The sequence below is a fragment of the Meles meles genome, chromosome 19 (genome assembly GCF_922984935.1).
Source record: "Meles meles chromosome 19, mMelMel3.1 paternal haplotype, whole genome shotgun sequence".
Lineage (NCBI taxonomy): Eukaryota > Metazoa > Chordata > Mammalia > Carnivora > Mustelidae > Meles > Meles meles.
In genome coordinates, this window is record NC_060084.1 from 6,287,001 (window position 1) to 6,311,856 (window position 24,856).

At 54.3% G+C, this 24,856-nt stretch overlaps 1 protein-coding gene across 1 annotated transcript in view; it reads right to left on the minus strand.

The window, feature by feature from the left end:
* The window catches only part of PLCG2 (phospholipase C gamma 2), a 143,009-nt gene extending 122,394 nt beyond the window's left edge, over positions 1–20,615 (minus strand). Inside the window, exons 1-2 of the mRNA XM_045988172.1 lie at positions 20,509–20,615; positions 15,323–15,557 (exon numbers count right to left, since the gene is read on the minus strand). Of these exons, the coding sequence (XP_045844128.1) occupies positions 15,323–15,515 (193 nt within the window). The 5' untranslated portion in view covers positions 15,516–15,557; positions 20,509–20,615. The remainder of the gene's footprint in view (positions 1–15,322; positions 15,558–20,508) is intronic.
* Between the last annotated feature and the right edge of the window lie 4,241 nt (positions 20,616–24,856).

Genomic DNA, 24,856 nt, shown 5'->3' on the forward strand with positions numbered 1-24,856 from the left:
CTAGGACAGATGCCCAGGCAGAGGGCCAAGCCAGCTGACACGCACGATCCCACCTCTGAGGGAAAATGAAGCGGCCTGATCTCGTGAATCAAGATGCAGACTTGCCGTCGTGACCTTCGCAGCAGCGGTCACGTGGAGCACACTTGTGTCACTTGGGAAAGAAGGAAGAGCGTGGGGATAGTAAAGTGGGTAGTGCAAGAAGGAAGGAGGAGGTACGTTCTAGAACTACGCTGTCCGACAGAGCAGCTACAACGAGATACGGCTATGGAGCATGCAAAACCGAAATGGTCCAAACGGAGATCCTCTGTAGATACCAAACACACCCTCGATTTTTTTTAAAGATTTTATTTATTTGTTTTTAAGATTTTATGTATTTATTTGACAGAGAGAGATCACAAGTAGGCAGAGCAGCAAGCAGAGAGAGGAGGAAGCAGGCTCCCCACCGAGCAGACAGCCTGATTCTGGACTCGATCCCAGGACCCTGAGATCATGACCTGAGCCAAAGGCAGAGGCTTAACCCACTGAGCCACCCAGGCGCCCCTACACCGTGGATTTTGAAGATTTAGACCAAAAACAAGAACGTAAGGTCTCAATAATTATATTGTATTCGTGTTGAACTAACAATACTTTGGATATACGGAGTCACATAAAATAAAATTAATTTTAACTTTTCCTTTGTACCTGTTTCAACGTGGTGACCAAGAATTTAAACCTACGCAGACAGCTGGCATTGGTGGTTCTTCCGGACACCACCGATCTAGAAGTAGCCCAGTTTGGCTACAGAATAGAGAACTGGGGCGGGGGGGCGGGGGGGGGAATGGGGGAGGAGTTCTTTATATATTTTGGAAACAAGTCCTTGATCAGCCTGTGTTTTGCCAACATTTTCTCCCAGTCTGTGGCTTGTCTTTCAACCGCTCAACCTGAAGTTTTTAAAGCTCCTGGTGGTGGGAAAAACTGGCCTGATGTCGTTCTTCCAAAAGCTGGATCACCTTGTGCCAGTCACCGTGCCCGTCACCCAAGCTCACGGAACTCACCAGTGCAAAGGCCTGGCTCACAGGCTTCCTGTGATGACCACAAACCACACATGAATATCCGTACACACGGTCACATGATACCCCGTGCTGGTAGGGCAACAGGCAGGGCGCAGAGTGGGCTCAAGGCTTGTGCTCAAGATACACAGTCATTACTAGGGGATCCGTGCCTCCCCATTCCGTTTCCCCTTAGGGGACAGCTGGTGGTCAAGCAGCAGGTGGAGAGGCTCACGGAGGCGGTCGGAAAGGAGGGAAGTGGACACACCAAGCCGAGGCATGAAGCCTTGAAATAAAGGACAATCTACACCACACCTCACCTGCAGCATCTGGGGGACCTTGGACATTTGCTCAGGAAACTTAGGTGGGCTACCGTCTTCATAAAATGGCCCTTCCGTCCCCCCAAACACAGAAGTGAGGATTAAAATGTACAGTTGTAGACTCGGGCCAGGAATCACCTCCCTGCCGGTCAGTGTCCACACCCATGTTCTCCTCGTTAAGCTCATCCCCGAGGGAAGCACGCCGGTGGCATCGCCGGCCCCAGGAGAGTCACCGCCACAGAGAGTGCGCGAGGGCAAAATACTGCGTCAACCAAAGGGCCTGTGAGGTGCTCCGTTTAACAGAGAACAAGGAGCCGTCAGGGAAATGCAACTCGGAAACACAAAGAGCTGGGACTTCACCCCCCTAGGATGGTTTCATCAAAAACACAGACAATACCAAGTGTCGGCAAAGCCTCGGACAAACGCTCCCGCGCTGCTGTGGGGATGTCAAACGGGGCGGCCACCGTGGAGGACGGCACAGCCGCCCCTCAAACAAGCCAACACAGAGCGACCAGCGACCCACCAAGTCTACTTTTAGGTCTATACTCTATAAGAATGAAAACCTGTTTCCGCAAGAAGCTGTCCACGGAGGTTCACAGCCGCGTTATCCGTGACAGATGAAAAAGCGACCCATTACGATTCCGTTTCTAGGAAATGTCCAGAGAAGGCAAATCTACACCAACGCAAGGTAGACTCCTCCTTTAAAAAAAAAAAAAAAAAAAAAAAAGAGAAAGAGAGAGAGTAGTAGCTCAATGGTACACATTTACTGAGCACCCACGGGGAGCCCCTACTGTTAGAAGTAGAGACGGACCAGACGCCACCTGCCTCAGGGAATCAGAACTCAGCCTCTTCCTGGCAGACCCAGCTCTGGCTGGCAACCCTCTACAGTTACGTGTGTTTGGAACCAATTCCAAAATGGAAGGTCCTTCTAAGCCTTCTTCTCAAGAAAGGAGGACATCCACCTCGCCCCAGAAGACGGCCTCACACACACGAGCAGAGCGATCAGAGTAACTAAACCACACCCTCGCTGTCAGTCTCAGAAATGACTCGATTTCCCTCCACATTCAATTTCCCGTCAAGAAGTTGAGGAAAAGGGGCACCCGGGTGGCTCCGTCGTTAAGCATCTGCCTTCCGCTTGGGTCATGATCCCAAGGTCCTGGGATCGAGCCCCACATCAGGCTCCCAGCTCAGTGGGGAGTCTGCTTCTCCCTCTCCCACTCCCCCCGCTTTGTTCCCTCTCGCGCTGTCTCTGTCATATAAATAAAAATCTTTAAAAAAAAAAAAAGACATGAGGAAACTACCAACTTCACGGGGTTGCCATGTGGGTTCAACGAGGGCCTGTCGGCAGTCTCAGCACGCAGGATGGGCTCCCAGGTTTCCCGTCCACCATCCCAAGTGGTCGTGCGGATGCCGTGGTGGGATGCACGGCCTTCAGCCACCAGGGACTTCAAGGTGCTGCTTCCGCAGCCCGGACAGAACAAACGCCCAAACGGGGAAGGAAGCATGACGCTCATGAGACCCGTCCCTGCCTATGAATGTTCCATCTGTAAAAGCTCACAGACACCCAGACGCTAGCAAGGGTGGCGGGCGTGCCTGCCAGTCAGCGCGGCCTCCCTGAGGACCACAGAACACTGTGCCCCGAGCCCAGGACGCAGCCTTCCCTGCCAACAACTCTTCTTGTCATTCAGCCTCTGGAGATGACCGGGCTGTGCCGGAGGGTTAGCACGAAGAACATTCCCAGAATCAGGGTCTGACATAGCCCAAGGGTAAGCTTCGTGATATCCAAAAATAGAAAACTGACTAAACAAATAAAAATAAAAAGATAAGGTGGAAAGACTGTAGCCATTTAAAACAAAACAGAAGGCATGTCCTTGAAAAGATTTCCTCTGCAGGAAACCAAAGTAAACATCACCGAAAGGACAGGTGTCCTATGGGGGGGGGGGCACTCCCTGAGTGAAACCTAAGGGCACGTACAATAAAGCCGCTAGTGTCAGTGTGGCATCTCACGAGGAACAGATCATAGGCTAATTAAAGATTAAGGGGGGTTTTTTTGAAATGTAAAAAATATGCGTGGAAATAACTACCAAAGCTACAACCTGGTTTCCCCAGGGAGGAAGCAGTATATTTAGCTCTACGCATAGTATCTTATCCTTCAAAACAAAGGCCCAAAGCCAGTATGATTTGTCTAAGTTGGAGAGAAGGGTGCATTCCTATCCTTCGGCTGCTGTAACGTGTCACCACAGACTCAGGGACCGGGAACAACACACATTCACAATCCTACACTTGCGCAGGCCAGAAGCCAGGGATGGGTCTCCCGGGGCCAGAATCAAGGTGTCGGGAGGGCTCTATGCGGGAATCCGTTCTCGTGCCTCTTCCGGCTTCTGGGGGCGGCCGGTGACTGGTTCATGGACCCCTTCCACCTTCAAAGTGACTAAGCGGACCTCTCTGACCTCCGCTCTACCATCCCCCCCTCTCTTCCCATCTGAGCCTCCTCCCTCTGTCTTTCACTTAGGGAACCGCTGTGATTACCCTGGGCCCACCCAGCTAACCCAGAATAATCTTTGCAGCTCAAGATTCGCAACTTCATCACAGCTGTGGAGAGCCCTTTGCCCTACAGGATAACAGAGTCACAGATCCTGGAGATTAGGAGGGGGGCGTCCTGGGGCGGGGCAGGGGGCCTTGCTCTGCTTACCCCAGCGTGCACAGAAATCGCTGTCTCCATCATCACTGTCATCCTAGCGGCAGCAACAGCAGTGCACGCTCTCTGGGGGATACTCGTGAGGCGTTATCTCGAAGTGTGCAACGCAATCGGCTCACTTCATCTCCGTGAGAATCCCGTAAGGGAGGCACACCTATGACCCCACTTTGCAGACCGGTACCATGAGAAGCTAACCAACTTGTCCAGGTCGCCAACATTTTAAGTGGCAGCGTCGAGATTCGAACCCAGGCTGTCAGGCCTTAAGACAATAGCTGATAGTAAGAAGTGGACACAATACAGCACAAAACAGAAAAGGCATGACACCAGAATGTTGTAAAAGGATTGTCCTTCATAAAAATGTACCTAGGTCTTGCAAAAAAAAAAAAAAAAAAAAAAATCCAGAAGGCTGTAGACCAAGTGTTCACACACGCCTCTGGGTAAGGGAAAGGGGCTGTGACCCTCCCCCAGTTGTAGTTAAAGAGGCTTCTGCGCGTGAAGACATGTTAGTTCTCCGAGGAGCACAACAGTGGAGTGATTTTCATCAGGCCAAGCGCAAGGTGGTCAGAGGAGCTCAGCTCAGAGTCGTCTCCAGCAGGAAACTGCTGTAACGTTCCCACTCGGTCACCCCAGCTTGGGCCCTTCTCAGCTCTCCAGGGCCTCGGGTCCTCCTCCAGCCAGGCCCCAGGCCCACCGGCAGAGGCCGGCAGCAGGCCCGGAGCGGCTGGGATTGGGCAGGCGTGACGGGGAGGGGACCCCTGCCAATGACATCCCGCAGACCCCCCGTCCGGAGAGGGGCATCCCACCCCGCCCCCGACCATGGACCCCGCAGGGTCTCCTCGCCCCATCTGGGTCAGGCTGTGCGGACACTAAGTTGGCCCATCTCCACGTTGCTCTTCCTCTCCTCGGAACAGAATCCTCACACACTAGACACGTCTCCCCCGCACCCCACGCCCACCCTCGGCCACCAGCGCCACCCGGGGCCGGTGAAAGCTTCCTCCAGCTGTGCGGGGAGAGCGACAGAGGCTGCCCTGCTCTAAACTGGCAACGTCTCCAATTCTACTTCCAAAACATCACCACTGGCCTGTTGATACTCCTGCTCCCCAAGGGCGGGCCTCCCCAGCCGCCAAGGACAAAGGCCAGGGGCAGAGCCGCTGGCCCACCCAAGCTGGAATCCAGGGGCCCTGAACCCTAAAAGACCCCCTGTGTGCACAAGACAGAGGAGGTGGTGGCTGCTATGTATGGGCCACACACGCGCACACGCACGCACACACAGCCCTGCAAACATTTCCAGAACACACCAATGCAGGCAATCATAAGCCATCACGTTCACACCCGTCATATTACGTACATTTACAAATTTCATCTTCCAAAGGATCCCGCTGGGAAGCTCCGCCATCATCCCATCTCTCGCATGAGAAAACTGAGGCACAGAGAGGCATGAACCGCTGAGGGTCATGCGGCCAGTAAGCACAGGGCCGAGACCGGAACCCCTGCGTGTGTGGCTATAAAAGGGAAGTTGCCATAGCGATGCCCTATCTTAACCCCAGATCCTCTCGTCTCTGGGGAGAAAAAGGTAGGCAGGGGCTGAGAGGGGCATCTAGCTCCTTTCCCGTCCACTGGACACACACCCGTGCGGCATCCACTGTGGGCCGGGCACCGGCGGGAGATGCTCCTTTCCCGTCCACTGGACACACACCCGTGCGGCATCCACTGTGGGCCGGGCACCGGCGGGGTGCTGGGGACTGCTCGCTGGTCCGCAGAACAGACAGGCACCTGCCGCCCAGAGCTCGCAGTCTGGGGAGAAGACGGACCACCGAGGGCCTGGCTCCAAGTCATGCCCTCCCAGAGGGCAGGAAACGCCGACACCAGGATTCCTGGCTCCCACTCCAAACTGCACGGCACGTCTGTCTCTTCCAAGACAACACAAGCCAGTTCCCTTTGCTACCCTGATACGTGAAAATGCAAGCTCATCTCTAAGATCCTCTGGGGGAGGGGGGCAATCTTCTGGAAAGATTCGCGGATGGGTCGCTTTTAACAGCTCCCTCCCTAGACATCCACAAGAGATGCGCGAGCTCCAGAGCGGACCGTCGACAACGCACTTGACGTGCACGGGGTCCTTCAAAGCGGAGGCTTGATTGCTTGGAGGAGAGAATTCAGGGGGTGTACTTCCCAGAGGCAGGAAAGACGTGTAAGCCACGAGAGCGAGAGCCACCCTCGCGGACGGCTTCCCAGGTGCCGAAGGGAGGGATCCACAGGAGCCCACGCGAGCCTCCTGACAGCTCTGGCTGGCAGGCACCACCGCCTTCCTTCCCGTTTCACAGACAAGCAAACGCAGGCACAGAGAGGGAAGTCTCGTGCCCAAGGTCACACAGCTAAAGAGCTAGAGAGTCAGGATTCAAACCTACGCAGGCTGGCCCCACAGTCCCCACGGTGAGCCCGTCCTCACGGCCCAGGTCAAGACCAGCGGAGCTGGGAAGTAAGAGGACACGTGCAATAGAGCAAGGGCTCCTAAATTCCTTTACAACCAACTCCAACGTGCCCGTCCTATCTGCAGCCAGATGGACACATCTGGTCACGCTCCCCGCGCTGCCCCTTGGGTCCCTTCTAAAGGGGAGTGTCTCAGTCTGCTGGGACCGCCATAACAAAACACCACAGACCGGGTAGCTTCGACAACGGAAGTTTATGTTCTCACAGCCCTGGAGGCTGGAAGCCCGAGGTCAGGTGGTTGGCAGGGGTGGTTCCTGCTGAGGGCTGAGAGGGACAATCCGTCCCGTGCCTCTCCCCGACCTTCTGGCACTGCCGACCACCCGTGCTATGCCTCAGCTTGTAGATGCCCCCTCCCACCCGTGTCCCTCGTCACTGGGCCTTCTGTCCCTTGTGTTTCTCCCCCTTTTAAGGATACGCTCATACTGGACTAGGGGCCCAGCCGATGCCAGCATGACCGTAACGAATACATCAGCAAATATCTTGTTTCTAAATGAGGTCACTACTGAGGCACAAGGGGTCAGGGCTTCGATGTATGGATCTGGGGGGAGGTCACAGTTCAACCCATGGCCGGGACCCAGCCCTGCCCATCTGAAGCTGCCAGACCGAGCTCTCCCGCAGGAGAGGTCACCTTCCCTGCCCACCCCCAAGAGAGGACACGGGTCTCAAACCAGCCAATCCCTGTGCCCCGGCTCAAAAGGCCCGGCCAATCACAGGCCTCCCTCAGGAGCCCATCCCTGGGGAGCGGGGACACCTGGGGCTTCCTGGAGGGGCCGCGTGCAGGAGAGTCAGGCTAGAGAAAGGCTTTGCTGGGGAGGATCTAGCCATGGCTGCTAGGACAAGGAAGGGAGCCCAGTCCGTGGAGAGAAGCCACCGTTCTTGTCGCAGACAGGATGGTGAGTCCTCAGTGCTACCACCTCCCCTTCCCACTAGGGCCACTTAGAGGGTGAGGCTGTTCATTTCCTTGGGTTCTTCCAAGAACTAACCCCTGCCACCCAAGCCCCTGTCACCATTCTATCCTCCAGCCATCAGTGGGGTTCCTACAGCCACTTCTGCTCCCTCCACAAGCAGGGGCCATGGAAGAGTCTGGAAGACGCCCAGCAAACCCACTTCCCATTCTTAATGGCACAGAGGTTGGCCACATTTCCCAGCATCCTTTGCAGCTGGTCACAGGCCAAGTTCTTGTCAGTGGAAGTTGGGCACCGTTCAGCTTGCAGGCCTGGCCCATAAAACCCTCTAAGGCATCTTCCACTCTGCCTCTTCCCCTGCACGCTGGCTGGACATGGAGGCTCCTTAGGTGGTCTCAGGGGTCTTAGGGGATAGTGATGGTGCCAGGCAGCGAGCCCCACCCCTCAACCCCACCGTTCCATGACTTGGGTGATTAGCTTGTACTGTATGAAGAGATCTTTGGTCACTGCACTTTGTCCCTGACTCACATAGAAGCTTGGCTGCCGAGCCCTCTGCCTGGAATGCTCTCCCCACAGAGCTTCCCATGGCTCTCTCCTTCTCACCCACTAAGTCTCAGCTCAAATGTCACCCCCGCTGAGAGGCTTCTCGGAGACCAGCCCTACTAACACAGTGTTCTCCACTGCTCACTCTGTCACAGAGCCCGGGTTCTTTCCTTCCTAGCATCCATCACGATCCAAAATGATCGAACGATTAGTTTGGCTTTTTCTTCCCCATAAAACGACAGGCACTAGAGGCTCCTTTACGGATCTCCACTGCCCTGTTCACCACTCCACCCCAACAGCAAGTGTGACACCCAACACTCACTCAGTCCTCTCTTGAGTATTTGCTCAATCCACAAAGGGACAAATTCTCAGAACATCAAGTGATCATTATCCAGGACAGAAAGCCCTTGAACAACCTCAGAAACCAATTCCTTACCTATCCAGCATACAAGCAAGTCTGAGTCAATACCAAGAATAAAAAGGTCAGGGTTGGGCACCTGGGTGGCTCAGTGGGTTAAGCCGCTGCCTTTGGCTCAGGTCATGATCTCAGGGTCCTGGGATCGAGTCCTGCATCAGGCTCTCTGCTCAGCAGGGAGCCTGCTTCCCTCTCTCTCTCTCTCTCTCTCTTTCTCTCTGCCTGCCTCTCTGCCAACTTGTGATCTCTCTCTGCCAAATAAATAAATAAAATCTTAAAAAAAAAAAAAAAGTTCGGGGTTCCTGGGTGGTTCTGTCAGTTAAGCGTGCAACTCTTGATTTCAGCTCAGGTCATGATGTCAGTGTTGTGAGATCGAGCCCTACATCCGGCTCCGCACTCAACATGGAATCTGCTTGTCCCTCTCCCTCTGCTCCTCCCCTCCCCTCCCCGTGCATGCTTTAATAAATAAAGTTTAAAAAAAAAAAAAAACAACAAAGAATAAAAAGCTCAATTTTATTTTTTACACCAGCAATCTCTACCATGGAGAACATATACCCCAGAGAGGGTCGGGAAGGAAAATCACTATGCAGGTGGGAGTTCTAATTCTCATCTCATCCTTTCTGCAGTACCATTTGCCTTTATGTTTGGTTAGGACAGTGACAGTGACCGTGACAAGGATGACAAGAGCGGCTAAGACTTGAGCATCTGTCTCCACTGTGCTCAGCCATGTTGAAAGCATCTCCCATGCACTCATTTGATGCTCCCCAAGGTCTCATGCAGTTGGTTCTTCCATTCGTCTTTTTACAGGCATAAAAATGGGGACACAAAGAGATGACAAGTGGCCCCAGATCACACCCCAGCTAAGGGGCAGGGTTGGGATCGGACCCCAGGCCCTGGGATCTAGAGTCTGTGCTATCGGGTACCGGTACTGGACAGCTAAATCAACCAATAAATCAGTTTACAGACACGGAAGACGTTGGCTGAGTCTTCTCTCTGATGGGATGTTTGAGTGAAAGAATGTGGGTTTCTTCTTAGATGGAGCACGCCAGCGGAAAAACAGCCACTTCTCCAATGTTTTGAAAACATTTTGAAAAGATAACAGCTTTCAAAAATATTCTTTTTTTTTTAATGGCTATGAAGTCCAGGCGGGATCTCAGAACTAGCCGAAAAACAGCAACGACCACCCCTTCACTGGCCCTGGCTGTCAGCACTCGTCCAGCCCATGCACTTTCCTGGAGCGCCTGTCCCCCTGCTCCCCGGGGCGCGTGGAGAGCCCCCTTCCTCCGGGCATCTCCAGCACCCCACAGAGCGTGTCCTCTGCACACAGAATGAAGGGACGCTCCCCACCGCCCCGTTGTCAACAAAAGTCTGAGCAGAGTCGCTGCTCCTGGGTCCCCGGCAGAGTCCTTCTCTATCATGCACAGAACTGCACCAGCCGAGAGCCCCAGGAGGACAAAGACACACAAGCAGGAAGAAGATTCGGGACTCTGAAGGCAGACAGGACGAGCACAAAGTGTAGTTCTGCCTGTTTGCGGCTGTGTGGCCTTGGGCGCAGCTCCTAGATCCCCAGGACTCCGTGTCCTCGTAAATAGCTCGGGGAGGATGCCTGCGTCCTGGGGTCACTGTGAGGAGCTGATGGGCCAGTGCACGGGACGCGCTTGCACACGGGACCGGTACCCAGACAGCATTCGTCGGAGGCGGCTCTCGTCATCAGCCACGCCAGCATCATCCTCGGGCGGGCAAGCCAAGAACCCCACACCAGGGCACCGGGACAGCTCCTATTTCTGAGAACCCCTCCATTCATGGGCAGCCACAACTTGCCAAAAATAAGCAGATGGAGAAAACATGCCCAAGCGCAAGCGAAAGCCTCAGGAAACAAGCCCGTTCAGTCGAGACGGCTGCGGTCCGCTCCCTCCAAGGAGCTCACGGCCGCATCAGCCCTATTCGGACTCCACAGACAGGGAGTCTCGTCAGTTCCCGAGACACGTTCCAGGCCTCCCAAATGCAGAAGATGCAGGAGGACGCTGAAGGTTTAACCCAAGCGGGCTCTTTCTACAGGAGACTCAGCTGGAGCCCCCAGAAGGAAAGAAAAACCACACACACAGCCGTTCCCAGCTGTCTCACAAGCTCCCTCCCTATATTCAGGGGCTCTCCAGGAGGCCAGGGCTAGAAGGCATCCCAGTCACCATCTTACCATTCCCTTTGGAAAGCAAGAGGAAGAGGGACAGCCAAGGTCAGTGGTTCAAGATCCACAGTCTTCATTTCAAGTCAGGCCTTGGGACGCCCCACCAGTGTCTTTTTCTTTTCTTCTTTTATTGTGTTACATTCCAATTACACAGTGCCTCCCACATATGAAAAAAAAAGTACATAAAATCCACTGAACTCTTGCCTATCCTAAAATTCATCTAATTCACCCTCGATAGGAGCTATCATCTCACTTTGACAGAGAGGGAAACTGAGGCACGGGGCACCCCAGAGCACACACTCTGGAGCTACAAGTCTGGATCCGGAGTCCAGGTGCCCTCACGGTGGCCAGGGACTACCAGCTCCTTCCCCCCCGGACACACAGGCCTCTCCTCCTCCAAGAGGAGATTCCCCATTTCTTGAACCCAAGTTGGCCTTGATGACCTGAGCTGGTACAAAGGACGTGCTGAAACTTGCGGCTAAGCCCTAAGAAGCCCTGAGGCTTCCACCTAGGACTCTTGGAACACACCCTCCGGGGGGATGTCAGGCACCATCCTAAGTCCAACTACTCTGGGACTAGCTAGAGGCAGGAGACATTCAGTTAGCTACTGCCACCACGGCGCCAGATGTGGGAGTGAAGATTCTAGAACCTTCCAGACCAAGGGACACACCAGTTGAATCCTACCAAATGACCTCAGTCTAGGCCACAAAGAGTACACTCGCCCAGGTGGGCCCTGCCCTAATCTCTGACCCACAAACCTCCTCACTCATGGTCAGGGGCGCCTGTGGACCCAAGGTCAGGACAGCCAGCCTGCAGGCACCTGGCAGCCCGTCCCTCGCCGCCCCCAACGAGAAGCTCCTCCGCGAGGAGGCCTCCCCCTATTGCCTACCATGTCCCTCACACCCAGGTGGGTAAGAGCCGCCCTTCCTCACACGCTACAGGCCAGACCCTCACTGTGGTCCTCGCCACATGACACACCCCACGGCTGGCTGCGGAGTCCGTTCCCCACCGGGGCAGGGGCCCCACACTTCCTCCTCTCGCCCCGCGGTCCAGCTCCGGACAGGACAGCCAATATGGGCTGAACGCATGTAAGTGCCTCTCCACGGCAGGGTCCAGAGAGACCGTTAGAGACCGTTATACCCACTGACACCTCATGGCTCCAAGCAAAGCAACACGTCCCCTGAAGTCAGCGTTTCTCCACCTCGGCCAACGGACAGTCGGTTCCGGATTATGATTTGTGATACGGGCTCTCCCGTGCATCGTAAGACGTTTGGAAACATCCGTGGCCTGGATCTATGTGATGCCAGGGGCATATGCCCCATCCCCAATGATGACAACTAAAAATATCTCCAGGCATTGTTACAGGCTCCCGGTTGCAGCAGGGCGTCGGGGGTGGGGGAGGGGAAGATCGCCCTGGGGAGAACCACTCCCTGCTTTAGACAGCAGGACCCATGTGTGTCTACTGAGACCCTGGCCTGCATGGACGGCAGGGGAGAGGGGAGTTGTGGGATACCTGTCCACAAGTCACACACCATCTGCCAAGGACTCCAAAGCCACCTGCCCGTGCTCCCTCACGCTAGCCAGCAGGCATCCCAGCAACCTGCACGGTCCTGCTAACTAGCAGCCCTGAAGGAACACTGCGGCCTGGATCCCCCTCGGGAGGTCACCCTTACAACAGCGGGCTGGAAACCCGGCCCTGAGAGGCCTCATCGAGGACCTGGAGGCTTGCTCTCTGAGTGGGCAGGGAGCACGGTTACTAAGCTCTTTCCCCCAGAACTGGCTTTCTCAGTCTCTTTACCAAGAACACAGCCATCTCACACAGGACTGCCGGAGCACGTTTCAAAATGCCAAAGGGACCGCGTCATCCCTCATCTGCAAATCCTTCGGCGGCCGCCTGCTGCTCTCCAGAAAAAGTCCAAACACATGAGCAAGACTTTGCCACCCCCAGACAAGCCGGACAGCAGTCGTTTAGCAACAGGAATGGCAAACAGACAGCAGAGGTTCCCACTGCGTGAGTGCCGATCCCGTGCCACGCACCATCTTGAACCCATCTGACATATTAGTAACTCATCGATTCATCCCGGCCATAACCCTGCCGGGTGGACACCAGTAGCGTTCCCTTTCTAGAGACTCAGGAAGCAGATGGAGCTCGCCCACGGCCTCACAGCCACGCTCCTCAAACAGTGCTCCAAGTCAAACCCATGCTGCTTGCACCTGGTGCAACAAAGCCGCGAGGACCTGAAGCTAGCTGCGGCCACGTCTTCAGTACCTAGGACAGTGCCCGGCAGAGCCCTGGCTCAGCTACGGAAGGAGGGACGGCAGCATACACCAAACCCGGCTAACTACCAGGACCACTGGGGAGCGGATTAAAACACTGAGTCCCAAACTACCTGGTGAATGACTGTCATCCGCAAACTCTCCAGGGAGAGGACAGAATTGCATTTATTTACTTGAGGGGGAGAGCTACAGGACATGGATTTCAGGAGCCAAATCCCACCTCACGCCCCTTACAATGAGCTTCAGGAGAAGGTTCCAGTAGCTTGTGCTTTTAAAAGCCCTGCAGGCATTTCTGATTGTCGGTCAAGCTTGGGACCCACTGCCCCCTCTCAGCCTGGTACCCCTGCATTCTCCCTGCAGGCCCCCACCCCCACCCCTGCTCCAGCAGGGCTCCGGGCCACTTGGGAGCTCCAGTGCAGTCAAATGCAAGCAAAATTGGGAGGCAAGTTGGATGCTCACTCACATGCGCGTTCTCAAAGCGGGGGTTTTGGGCTCTGTGCCACCTGAGACCTGCTTGGCTCCAAAGCCAGGAGAAGTCCGGAAAGCTATTTCATTGGACTCCTGATAAGAAATCAAATGGTGAACGACACCAAGCTAGCAGAGTCCGCCTTTGAATGCCCAAGTTCAGAATCCACTGCAGCGTGGCTTCAAGCTTGGGAACAGGGATCTCACGGGCTTTGGGGGGGTGGGGGCGGTGTTGCTGCCAAACTGTCCTTTGACTCAGAAACAACACTTATAGGAAGCTGTCCTTCAGGGGCGCCCAGGTCAGAAAAATAAAAACATGCGAGAATGACCCCCACACACCGCTGGTGGGAATGCCAAATGCTGTAACCCCCTTGGAAACAGTCTGGTAGTTCCTAAAATAATTAAACATAGTTACCATATGACCCAGCAGTTACGCTCCCAGGCATATGCCCAAGAGAAACGAAAACACACACCCACACCAAGATCTACACACGAACGACGCTCACAGCCACAGGATTCACGGTTGCCAGAAAGTAGCAGCAACCCAAAGTCTATCCGTGAGTGGGAAATCCACACGATGGGGTACGGCTCAACCACACAGAGCGTTGCGTACCAACACACACCCCGGCGTGGATGGACCCTGGGAACGTCACGCCAAGGGAGCGACGCCAGACACTAAAAGCCTCATGTTACAGAATTCCATTTGTAGGAAACGTCCAGAACAGGGCGTCCTACGGAGACAGAACGTGGACTCGGGGTTGCTTAGGGCAGGGGAGGCGGGGGAGGGCCGCCAGGGGCAGGGTTTCTTTCTGAGGTGATGAGAAGGTCCTAAAATTGATGGGGGTGGTTGATCGCACAGACCTGTCAATATCCTAAAACCCACTGAACTGATCGTTTTCAGTGGCTGAATCGTGTGGTATGTGAATTCTATCTCAAAAGTGCTATTATCCAAAAAAGGGGGGGGGGCAGAATGCAAGCATGGCGGCAGCAGCTAATAGCAAAAGACCAGAAATAAACCCCACGTCCATCTCCAGGGGCTCAGACCCTTAGGAGCAGCCAGACGCAATGTGGCCACAAAAGAATCAGGTAGACTCATGTGTGGATCAGAACCCACCTCCAAATAATCATTAGAAAAAGAAACCAAGGTGCAGAAGTTTAAGTAGTAGGGACCCATCCTGCAAAAAAAAAAAAAAAAGAAAAGAAAAAGGCAAAACCTGCACAGGACCCAGGCACAGAATACTCTGGAAGACGGAAGAGCTCGGAAAGGAGGTCACCCTGGGGCACGGGGTAGGGCTGGGGAGGAGAGAGCAGTATTAATGAATTGTTTGACTTCTTCTCCCCAGTGTGTATTTTAATTTTTTAATTACACTGACATTTTAAAGAAGGCGGCCATTTAAAAGAAAAGGCAAATTAAAGCAAGTCTGCAACTGAAAATTGCTTAAGCCTCCTTACTCCGTTTGTTAAAAAACAGTCTTAGAAACTTTAGGAACTGAGCAAATTGCCCAATCTAAGGGGGGGGTGGGGACAGAAGACCCCGCCCCCAGGACCAGAACTTCATTTAAAAGCTACAGAACCCTCAGTGACGCGCTCTGCCCACCCAGAGCGAAGGCCCCTGGTTCTGTGGTTCTTGGTAAAACCAAACAGGCATGTGGCTCGCAAGGCTGGAGTTTCTGCAGCTCCGTCCCTGGGCCGGGAGGACGGCAGAGCGCTTGACCAGCAGCAGAAACTAAAGGATCCGCAGTGCTGTCCGGCAGGGCGCACACCCCTGCCAGCCCAGGTGAGCCACCGCAAGGTCACTTCCAAGCTGGCCCACGCAAGCCTCTGTCGCTTCGCCGGGGCGTGGCTGGCTGAACTTCCCTCACCTGCTCTAAACCCCAGCGGAGGAGACCCAGACAGAACGGCCACAGGTGCATTTCAGAAAAAGGAGAGAAGGTATGGAGCCAGCACGCGCAGACAGGGAGGGGACAGGTGCACGGGCCGGGGCTCCAGGGTGACTCACAGAAACCCTCGATCTTGTCGGCGGTCTTGCTCCAGGCCACCTGGCGGGTCTCCATGATGACTTGGACGGTCCTCCGCTCCGGGGTGGACTTGCGGAAGCTGAACACCGTCATCACCGTGCCCAGTTCCAGGGCCCTCTTGATCTGACTCTTTTCGTGTTCGGGGAGGGTGTCCACGTTGGCCGGGGCGGTCATTGTCGGCAGAGGAGGGGGTTGGAGGAGTGAGGGAAGAGGATGCTAGAAGGGCAGAATGGAAGGAGTAAGTTGGTTTTTGTTAACTGGGTTGGGGGGACGAGTTAACAGCCGAAATCCTGTCTCATGCCCATCAGCATGAGTTTTAGAAGGAGGTTCTGGTGGTGGGGAATCATGGACCACTCAGACTGCCCGTCTAGGACACAGAGGTTTAAATAGAAGTGGAGGTGGGGGGAGGAGCTCCCCAGGCCTCAGTGACCAAACTGTTATCCTGACTTTGAATAACCAAATCACCCCAGCCTGGCAGTGACCCCTACCGTCCTACACGCTTCCACGCCATCGAAGATTTGAATAGCCAAAGCAGCCCAGTCAGGCCCCAGTCTACCCACCCCCCCACCAACAAGCATCCTTTTCTGTTCTTTCTGGACTCTCCTCAGCATCCCCTTACTTCCTAAGTGAAGATGGGAACAGAAAAAAATAACACTAAGCCACATCAGAATGTGTCTGTGAAGACCTCTGCATGGAAACAGAGCCAAAAGAAGAGAAAAGGTCAGGGACCATCAGCCCCAAGTTCGAGGCCTGGTGTGTGGCCCTGGACCGGCTGCATGACCTCCACAAGTCTCAGCTGCATCCCTTCTATAGTGGGCTGTTGGGATGGCGAGGGGCACCCTGCATTCTGCTCAGCGTACAATAGGCATTCCGGAGCACCCTTCAGGCACACAGAGAGACGCCAGACTCCAAATCCTGCAGCCATCCCGGTCTGGCTACACTCACACCCACATCCAAACCATCAGCAAATGCAACCCATCTTCCCCGCTCCCGGGCTCCTCCCCGGATCTCACACCTGGATTGTTCTCATCGCCCAGCTGGTCTCCTGCTTCTGCCCCAAGGCCCTACAGTCCAATGTAGATCGGGAGCTAGATGGAGGGCACCTTGAGAACAAGATGAAATCCCGTCAACCCCTCTGACCAGGCTGCTGCCGTCATGGCCCGAGCACTGGCTCTGGAACCCCCCACTCTGCAGAGAAGAGCCCAAGGGAAGACCTTCTAGACCCTCCCCCACCCCTGAGCCTAATTTCCTTGGAAAGGGGAAGACAGACCTCCGAGGTTCTTGGAAGGATTAAACTGGATAGTATATCTTGGGGCCCTTAAAACAGTGATGCAAAGTCAGGGATCCCCAGATTTAGCTATTGCTACTTCTGCCATTAATTGTTCCCTGCATCTGGCCTCCTCCCCCCCCACTCCCCCCCGCCACAAATCCCACAGGATTAGGAGCCCACAGCGTTACTCTGTAGAGAGGCACGTGTTCAGCCAAGGTCATGCAAGCTTTCCCTCTGGGTCTGACTTTGGAAAGCCTCCTGCCAAGCTGCTCATAATGAGGGCCTCAGTTCCCTCATCTGTAAAATGGGGATAATACCAGTCTCAAGGGAGGTGGGCACTAAAAAGACTGAAAGCTACAATGTATGTTCAGTCCCAGCCTTTGGCGGGGCTTCAGGTAACAGTCATCCAGCCATTGTTCAATGCGATGAGTGTTTCCTCTGTGCGGGGAACTGTGCTGGGGACTGGCATCCAAATGAGAGAGTGGGGAGAGGCCCAGGCCTTGCCCTTTGTCCCCTCCTCCCTCCAGCTCATGCCTATCGCCAAAGGCACCTTCCACACATATCTGGCAGCTGGAGATAAAACCATGATTTCCACCTGCTCTCTCCCCACTTGGAATCACACCTGTCAGCTCAACCCATACTTAGAGAGGTCGGAGGAAGCTTCTGGGAGGAGAGGGTATCTGAATCCAATCCTTTTAAAAGGTGAAGCAGGAAGGAACAGTGTTCTCCTCAGAGGAACAGGCTTAAGCAAAGGCCCAGCACGCTGCAGGCCTCACAGGCTGGGCCACAGACTCGGAGATGAGCCTCCTGCCTCACTGCCCTGTCGTCCAGTCAAGCCCGTGAACAAGGTGCTCGTGACCAGTCTCATCCTGGTGACTCGCTGTTTACCGGCTTTCCCCAGGGGGCCTGCACCTGCTGTACCTGGTTTATCTCATTAAACTCAATGAGAATGATCAGAGGTGAAAACCCAAATCCTGAGAGGGGAAATTACGTATCAAGGTCACACAGGAACCTGGCAGCACCGGGGTGAGAACCTGCTCTGAATCCCGTGTCCCCACTCATTCAGCATCTGCCTTCTGGAACTCAGAATCCTGCAGCAGAATCTGGCCCGAAAGTAACAAGTTTGGCCCTCCCACCCCTCTCAAGAGAGAGTGAAGGCCTTGTCCAAGGTCACGCAGCTGGAAAGCGGCAGGAGGAGGATCTGCACCTGTTCCCAGCTCTGCAGCTCTCCACTGGGCTGACCACTCCCCAGCCATGTGCCCCTGGAGGTCCCTCCTCGGTCTCCAGGCCAACGTACAGCAGGGCATAAACAGGGGACACGGGGACCCTCAGTTCTTTCTGACTCTGGCTCTGGAAAGGCCTTGGACATAACCTTCCCCAAGATTCCAGTTACTTCCACTCAGCAGCCCAGTGGACTGGCCCAACTATCAACAGCAAGTCTCTCCTATTGCCTCTTGCCAAGAACCAGAAAGAGGTCCTCATGGCCACAAGATCCTCACAGTCAACCAACCAAACCCAGCCAGCTCCTGACTCAGGCTTCCAGAGTCTGATGCTTCAGCAACTAAGGCAAGGAAGTGTCCAAGGCCTTCTCCCCAAGGGAGGGCACTAGCCATCATAGGCAATTTCCATTTTGCTTTTGCTGAAAGAAAGAAAGGAAAGAAGGAAGAAACGAAAGAAAGAAAGAGAAAGACAGGGAGGGAGGAAGGGATGAAAGAAAGGGCTTTGAAATCCTTTTTTTTTTTTTTTTTTTTTTGGTCCTGTTTTCTCATCCTCCTTGGCTAACTTTGCAAAATGACTTATGGTGTCTGAGATTTAATAAGAGGTTTTGCCATTTCTACTTGTCATGTTCTTCTTGAAATAAACTTCTGGGCTACCAGGACCCAGAACCAGGAAGCAGGGAAGTTTTCCCCTCCTTGGTGTATGTTAGGCCCATACAGGGGTTCATATGAACTCCCACAGAACAATCCTCTGTTAAACTCTGCACAGTCACATCGCGGAGAGGTAGCTGAACCCCCCAGCAGCTCAAAGGAAGGTGGGGACCGCTGCGTCTCCCCCGCCCCACAACAGGAGATTTCGGCTGGAGGAACAGCCAGTTTCAGCCATTGTAGGGGGGGAGGAGAATGAGTGTTGTTTGTTGTTTTGTTTTGTTTTTTTAAGGGGGCGACCTGTGATCATCTGTTAAACCGTGAAACATGCAAATGCTTTGATCAGCAGTCACCTAGGCGCAGAAACACAAAAATGTTCGCAGAAGCATTATTGGTAACAGAAAAGAACACCACTGGCAGGGAGGTCCCTTACAGAACTCATGGGACACGCACACTAAAGAGGGCTCAGTAGCTATCAGACAGCAGGAAAATTTCCAAGCAATGGGATCCAGAAAGAGTCACGAAAGAGATGAAAAAAAGAGTGGCAAACCCGTATGCATCATAGAATTAGGTTTTTTCAAAGGCTGCCTGGGCATCAATCTAGCGAAAGTGGTTACATTCAGAGGAGGGGAGGGGGAGAGACCAGGTCTTGACTTTTTATGAATTTAAGTGGTAACATTCAGATGAGCTTTTCTTTCTTGGGTTTTTACTGTTTTCTAAATTAAGAAAGGTTCTAAAGTTTTCTTGCTTGCAATTTCTCACCAACTCTACCCAGCAAAAGGACTATTCATGGGGTCCCCACGTTGCCTCTTTTAGACAAGTGTGACAGTCTCAAGGTGGGAGGGGGCATGTAGGAGGGGAGAAGAGAGGTGGGGATGCGGACCGGACCGGGTTGGGGAGGCGGCAGCGGCATTCGGCACCTTCTGCATCCATGAAGCCAGCGGGCAGTGTTGTCCCTGAACTGGTATACACAAGGCACACACACCTTTGCAGCAGGCTAAGTGCCTGGGCCTGGCAAGAGCCCCCAGATCGGCCTCTCTCTGCAAAACTGTAGCTAAGGACGATGGCCAAGCCCCAAGCAAGGCCCTCAGCCAGGGAGGGTCAAGAACTGGTCGGGGCACCCTTTTCATAGATGGGCCCCAAATCTCCAAAGCCGTGGAATGTAGCTTTGAGTAGCCCCAGTATCCTGGGTAAGGAACTGCGGCACAGAGAGGTTCTTCAACGTGCCCAGGGTCACACAGCTGGAATTGACATTCAAATTAAGTGGATTAACAAGGCCACCTGTCTCCTTGTGCCACGTCACCCCCCTCACGCCACCAGACTTTTTCAGTCCCTTTTAAGATCAGAGCGCTAGAAGAGCCCCTCCCCATTCTCCACCAGACTCCAGGCGCCAACCCTTGTTAAAAAGAGCCGTTTTCCCTCAAATGCTTCCGCGATGGGGCGGGATGACCTCGTTGGGATTCCAAACCATAAGCAGGAAAACGCACAAACACATATAATTATGCGCACAGCTGTGGGGTGGGAGCGGGAATCGCGAACCCCCCGACACTCTGCCAGTCTCTTCTGGGCGAGGGCTGCGCCGGCCGTGGTCTCGCCTCGGCACCCACCTGCGGGATACCGGGCAGTGCCGGGCGCGCCGGGCCGCCCGCAGCCAGCGAGCCCCGGGCACCGACGTGGCCGGGAAACACAGCCAGACCCCACGCGGGGCCCCGCGGCCACCGGAGCCTTGAACGCCGACGCCAGCGCGACCCACCCGGCCGCGAGCGGCGCCGCCTCCTCCGGGTTCCCATTCAAAGCCGGGGCCGGCCGCCCGCACGGAGCGCGGAGATGGCGCCGCTCCGGGTGAGGAAGTGGCCGGCGGCCAGGCCCCGACCCCCGCCTGCGCCGCCCGGCCCCGGGCACAGCAGGCAGGGGGCCCCCGACGGTGCGCGCCGCTCCCGCCCGCGCCCCGCTGCGCTGCTCCTCCGCTCCGAGCGCGGGTCTCCCCCGCACCCCGGGCGCCCGCGCGCTCCCGCCCGGCCGGGCCACTCACCTGGCCGTGCCCCCGCCGCGGGTCCCGGCTCCGGGCACTCCCTGCGGCGCGCGCCCTCCAACGCGGCCGCCGCGACTTCTGCTTCGGCCGCGGCCGCGCGCCACGTGACTCCTGGGGCCGCCCCGCGCGCCCCGGCCCGCCCCCGGCGCCCCGAGGCCGCCCTGCCCCGCCCGCCGCGCCGCGCATCCCGGGCCCCTCGTCCGCGGCCTGGGGAGGAAACTGAGGCCCCGGGCGTGGGCCGGGGAGGAGGACGAGCTGCCCGAGGCCCCTGGCGAGCGAGAGCGAGGACGCGCAGGCGCCCGCGTAGCGTTTCTGCGGCGCCTCCCGCGTCCAGGTGCTGGGCGCGCAGTAAAGAACCTGCTCGTCACCTGGACAGCGGCGTTCGCGCCGGAGTTCGTCGCCGAGGCTGCGCTGGTGTCCGACCACCTCCTGCTACCGGGGCCAAACCACCTCAGTACGCCCAGCCTCAGTTTCCCCATCTGTCAGGCGGATCGGAGCAGCGCTGCCCCCCAAAGTTTGTTGGAAGGAAGGTAGAATGGGGAACCGATTTCCAGTAAGGTTTTTTTTAATGGCTCCCCTTGTGAGCGAAGCACATGAAGGAGATCGTTAGATGCCTACTTGGGCTGCTCAGCTGACGGCTCTATTCCATTCTTGTGTTTCCCGAAATCATGTTATTCCAACTTTTCGCGTGCACCTTTGACGCAAGCCAGCCTGCGGGTCGCCTACAGAGCCCTCGGAGCCGTCAGTGTTACAGCGTTTTTTGAACCTCTGAATGTTGCCCCGACTGCAAATGTTTTGTTTTGTTTTTAAGATTTCTTATTTATTTGACACAGAGAGAGAGAGATCACAAGTAGGCAGAGAGGGAGGCAAAGAGAGAGAGGGAGGCAGGCTCCCCACCAAGCAGAGAGCCTGATTCCGGGCTTGATCCCAGGACCCCAAGATCATGACCTGAGCCAAAGGCAGAGGCTTAACCCACTGAGCCACCCAGGCGCCCCAACCAACTGAAAATGTCCTATGTGAAGCCACAGGACACATTCACCAACCTCAAAAATCCATAGAATTCTTTCCCTGCCGCATCTCAGGAGTGTACCAGTGACTAGGCACCAAGGACCCCTTACTGCCCTGTTTTCTAAAGAGATCTTTGAAAGGCTTCTTAAAACATTAGCCACTTGGAATCGTGGAGTCAGTTTCCAAGAAATAATGCCTAACTCTAGGTTAAATGTGTTTTTTGTTTGTAAATACTCCCAACTTAATATTTATTTCCATCACCTTGTTAACACTTTTATTTGGTACCTTTTATTTATACCATGTGCATGATACCTTTGTGCAACCATATAGGTATACAATTTACTATTCCAAAATGTGCTTGTATAGGGAAGCGTGTTGAATCTGTTGCTGACGAAAGGACACTGTGTGCAATCGGAAGTTTTGGAGATCACTACTGGCAGCCTTGGCTCCTAACCTCTGTCCAAACAGATGCTCATTCTGGCTGGAGCTTTCTCTGGTCCCTGGGGTCAAGCAAGAAAAGAAGAACACGTAGTCCATGCTTCTAACCTGCAGTCGTGAGCCTACAGCATCTTAGCAGCTAAAATATGTGAGATGGTCACAGTAGATGGCGGTTTCCTTCTTCATATTTTTTTCTTTGCTTTTCTTCTCTGCCTCGTTGTTTATTTCAAGTGAACAGCTAAAGGCGTCTGCTGCAATGAACAGGAGTCACTGGGGTTCTTCATCTCCTTTTCCTAAACTTCAGCTCGTTTGTTCAAAATAATTGGGACATTAGCGCCTCCCCACCCGGCTGCCTTTGGGGAGGATTCAAATACAAAATGACATTTCTCTTCCAAAGCACAGTATGTAGGGGGAGAAGCCACCCTCTAAAAAAAAAAAAAAAGAAAGAAAGAAAAGGACCCCTCACAGGGAGGACCCATGGGTGTTAAGTCTGTGGGGGCTGGAGGCAGGATTTGAACGCAGGTCTGTCGGGCTCATAGCCCCACTGCCCATCCAAAACATTACCAGGCATTCAGGCAGGGAGAAGTGAAGCTGTAACCACTCCACACAGATTCACAAATGGGTCAGGAAGTGACCTCAAAGGGTGGAGGGAACTTTCTTTTCCTTTTCATATAAAAAGAAAGAAGGGGGAAGGAGGAATAACCTGAAAAAAAAAAAAAGTCTTTTCATTTAAATTGCCTTAACTTTTTATCATGTGTTCCTCACCAGTGCTTGGAATGTACTTGGTTTTTCCCCCATAACCCTCTTCCACTGGCTAGCCGGCATGGTGCCCTGGACCATTAGGTCCTTGGTGTTTCTGTTTCCCTCTCTGCAAAATGGGCATAATAATCTAATCTGCCTCCCCGGGCGGTGGTGAGGATTACATGTGACAGGCATCCTGCTTCAACCGTCAGAGCTCTTTTTAATGTTGTCACTGGAAAGAAGAAGAGTCCTGTAGTGTAGCAGGAAAGCGTGGACTTGAAGAGCAGGGAGACTTAGATTCAAGCCACTTTCTCAGCTGTGTGACCTTACGCTGGTCACTCACCATCTCTGAACCTCCAGTTTCCCCAACATTCCATCCTTTGGGAAGTCCAGAATAGGCAAATCTATAGGGACAGAAAGTAGACTAGTGGTTGCCTAGGACGGAGGGCATATAAGTACTGGAAGGTGATGACTGAGGGGTACAGGGTTCCCCTTTGATGAGAAAATTCAAAAATTGGGAAGGTGTTGGAACGAACTGGCAATATACCCAAAGCCATTGCACTGTACATTTTAGGGGGCCAGATTGTGTATATATGACATATCTCAATAAAGTTGTTAAAAAAAAATCTACCTTAGAAAGTTGTTTAAAGAATTCAAGGTAGTGGGTAATGCAGGGCCGAGCAAAACACAGCTTTCGATAAGCAACAGCCTCTCACTGTTACCTGTTACGTGGTGGGCCTTCCGAACCTGGCCCCTTCTCCCCAGGCCCCAGTGAAGCCCCTCACCCTTCTGGCCTCCCCCTCCTCCCCCAGAGCCAAAAATGAGCAGAAAACCCAAGAGCCTTTGCGTTTGGTTTCCTTTCCCGACATTGTTCAGAGAAGTGCATGTCCCCTGGGGACAAGCCCAGTCCCAGCTGCTGGCTGGCAGGCCTCTGTGAGAGGAAGTACCACCCAGAGCTGGCTTCAGACCTTGTCAGGGTGAGGCCAGGCCTGGCAGCTGGGGGAGGCAGGGGTGTGGGGGGTGGGGAGAGCCTCTGCTATTTTCTTTCTCATTTGATTGAGGTATGACTGTTACACAAGAAGTTGGCCACAATGAAGTGTACAGGCTGGTAAGTCTGGAAATGTGTATACCGTGTAACCATCACCACAACCAAGGTAACAAACCTATCCAACTCCTCCAAATGCTTCCCTGTGTCCCTTTGTCACTGTAGTTGCTTTTGGTGTTACATTGTGGGTCTGGGGGGAGGTGTGGGGGGGTGGTGAGAAGGCTTCTGGGCCCTCAACACATGTCTAGACGTGCAATCTATTACTGTCAACTGTAGACACGATGTTGCACAGCAGAGCTCTAGAATTTACTCAGCTTGGGGGACAGAAACTTTACAACCATTGAACACCTCCCCTTTCCCCTCTCCTCCCAGCTCCTGGCAACTGCCATTCTATTCTCTGCGTCTAGAAGCGTGAGTCCCTTGGGTGTCTCACGGGAAAGGAGTCATGCCACGGCTGTCCTCAGACCGGCTCACCTGGCTTAGCACGATGTCGTCCAGGTCCGTCCACGTCACTGCAAATGGTAGGATTTCCTGCCTTTTTTTTTTTTTAAATTGTATTTATTCATTTGACAGATCACAAGTAGGCAGAGAGAGAGAGACAAACAGAGAGAGAGGAGGAAGCAGGCTCCCTGCCAAGCAGAGGGCCCAATGCGGGGCTCGATCCCAGGATCCTGAAATCATGACCTGAGCTGAAGGCAGAGAGGCTTAACCCACTGAGCCACCCAGGTGCCCCGGATTTCCTGCTTTTTAAGAAGCAGAAAAACCATCGTGGGTACAGATGCCGTTTTCTTCGCCGCGCATCTGTTGGACGTGTACATTGTTTCTGCATCTCGGGTGGTGTGATGCTGTGGGAACGCAGATTCTCTTCCCGATCCCATCTTCCGGTTTGAGGGGTGGGGGGGATATAGATACCGAAAGTGGGACTGCTGGGTCACATGGTGGTTCTGGTTTTCATTTTGTGAGGAACAGCCTCGCTGTTTTCCACCGCGGAACACCGGAGTGCGTTCCCACCAACAGGGCACGAGGGTTCCCCTGTCTCCGCATCCTCTCCGACACCTGTCACCTTTTTTTTTTTTTAATACCAGGTGCTCTGACAGGTGTGAGGGGCTATCTCGT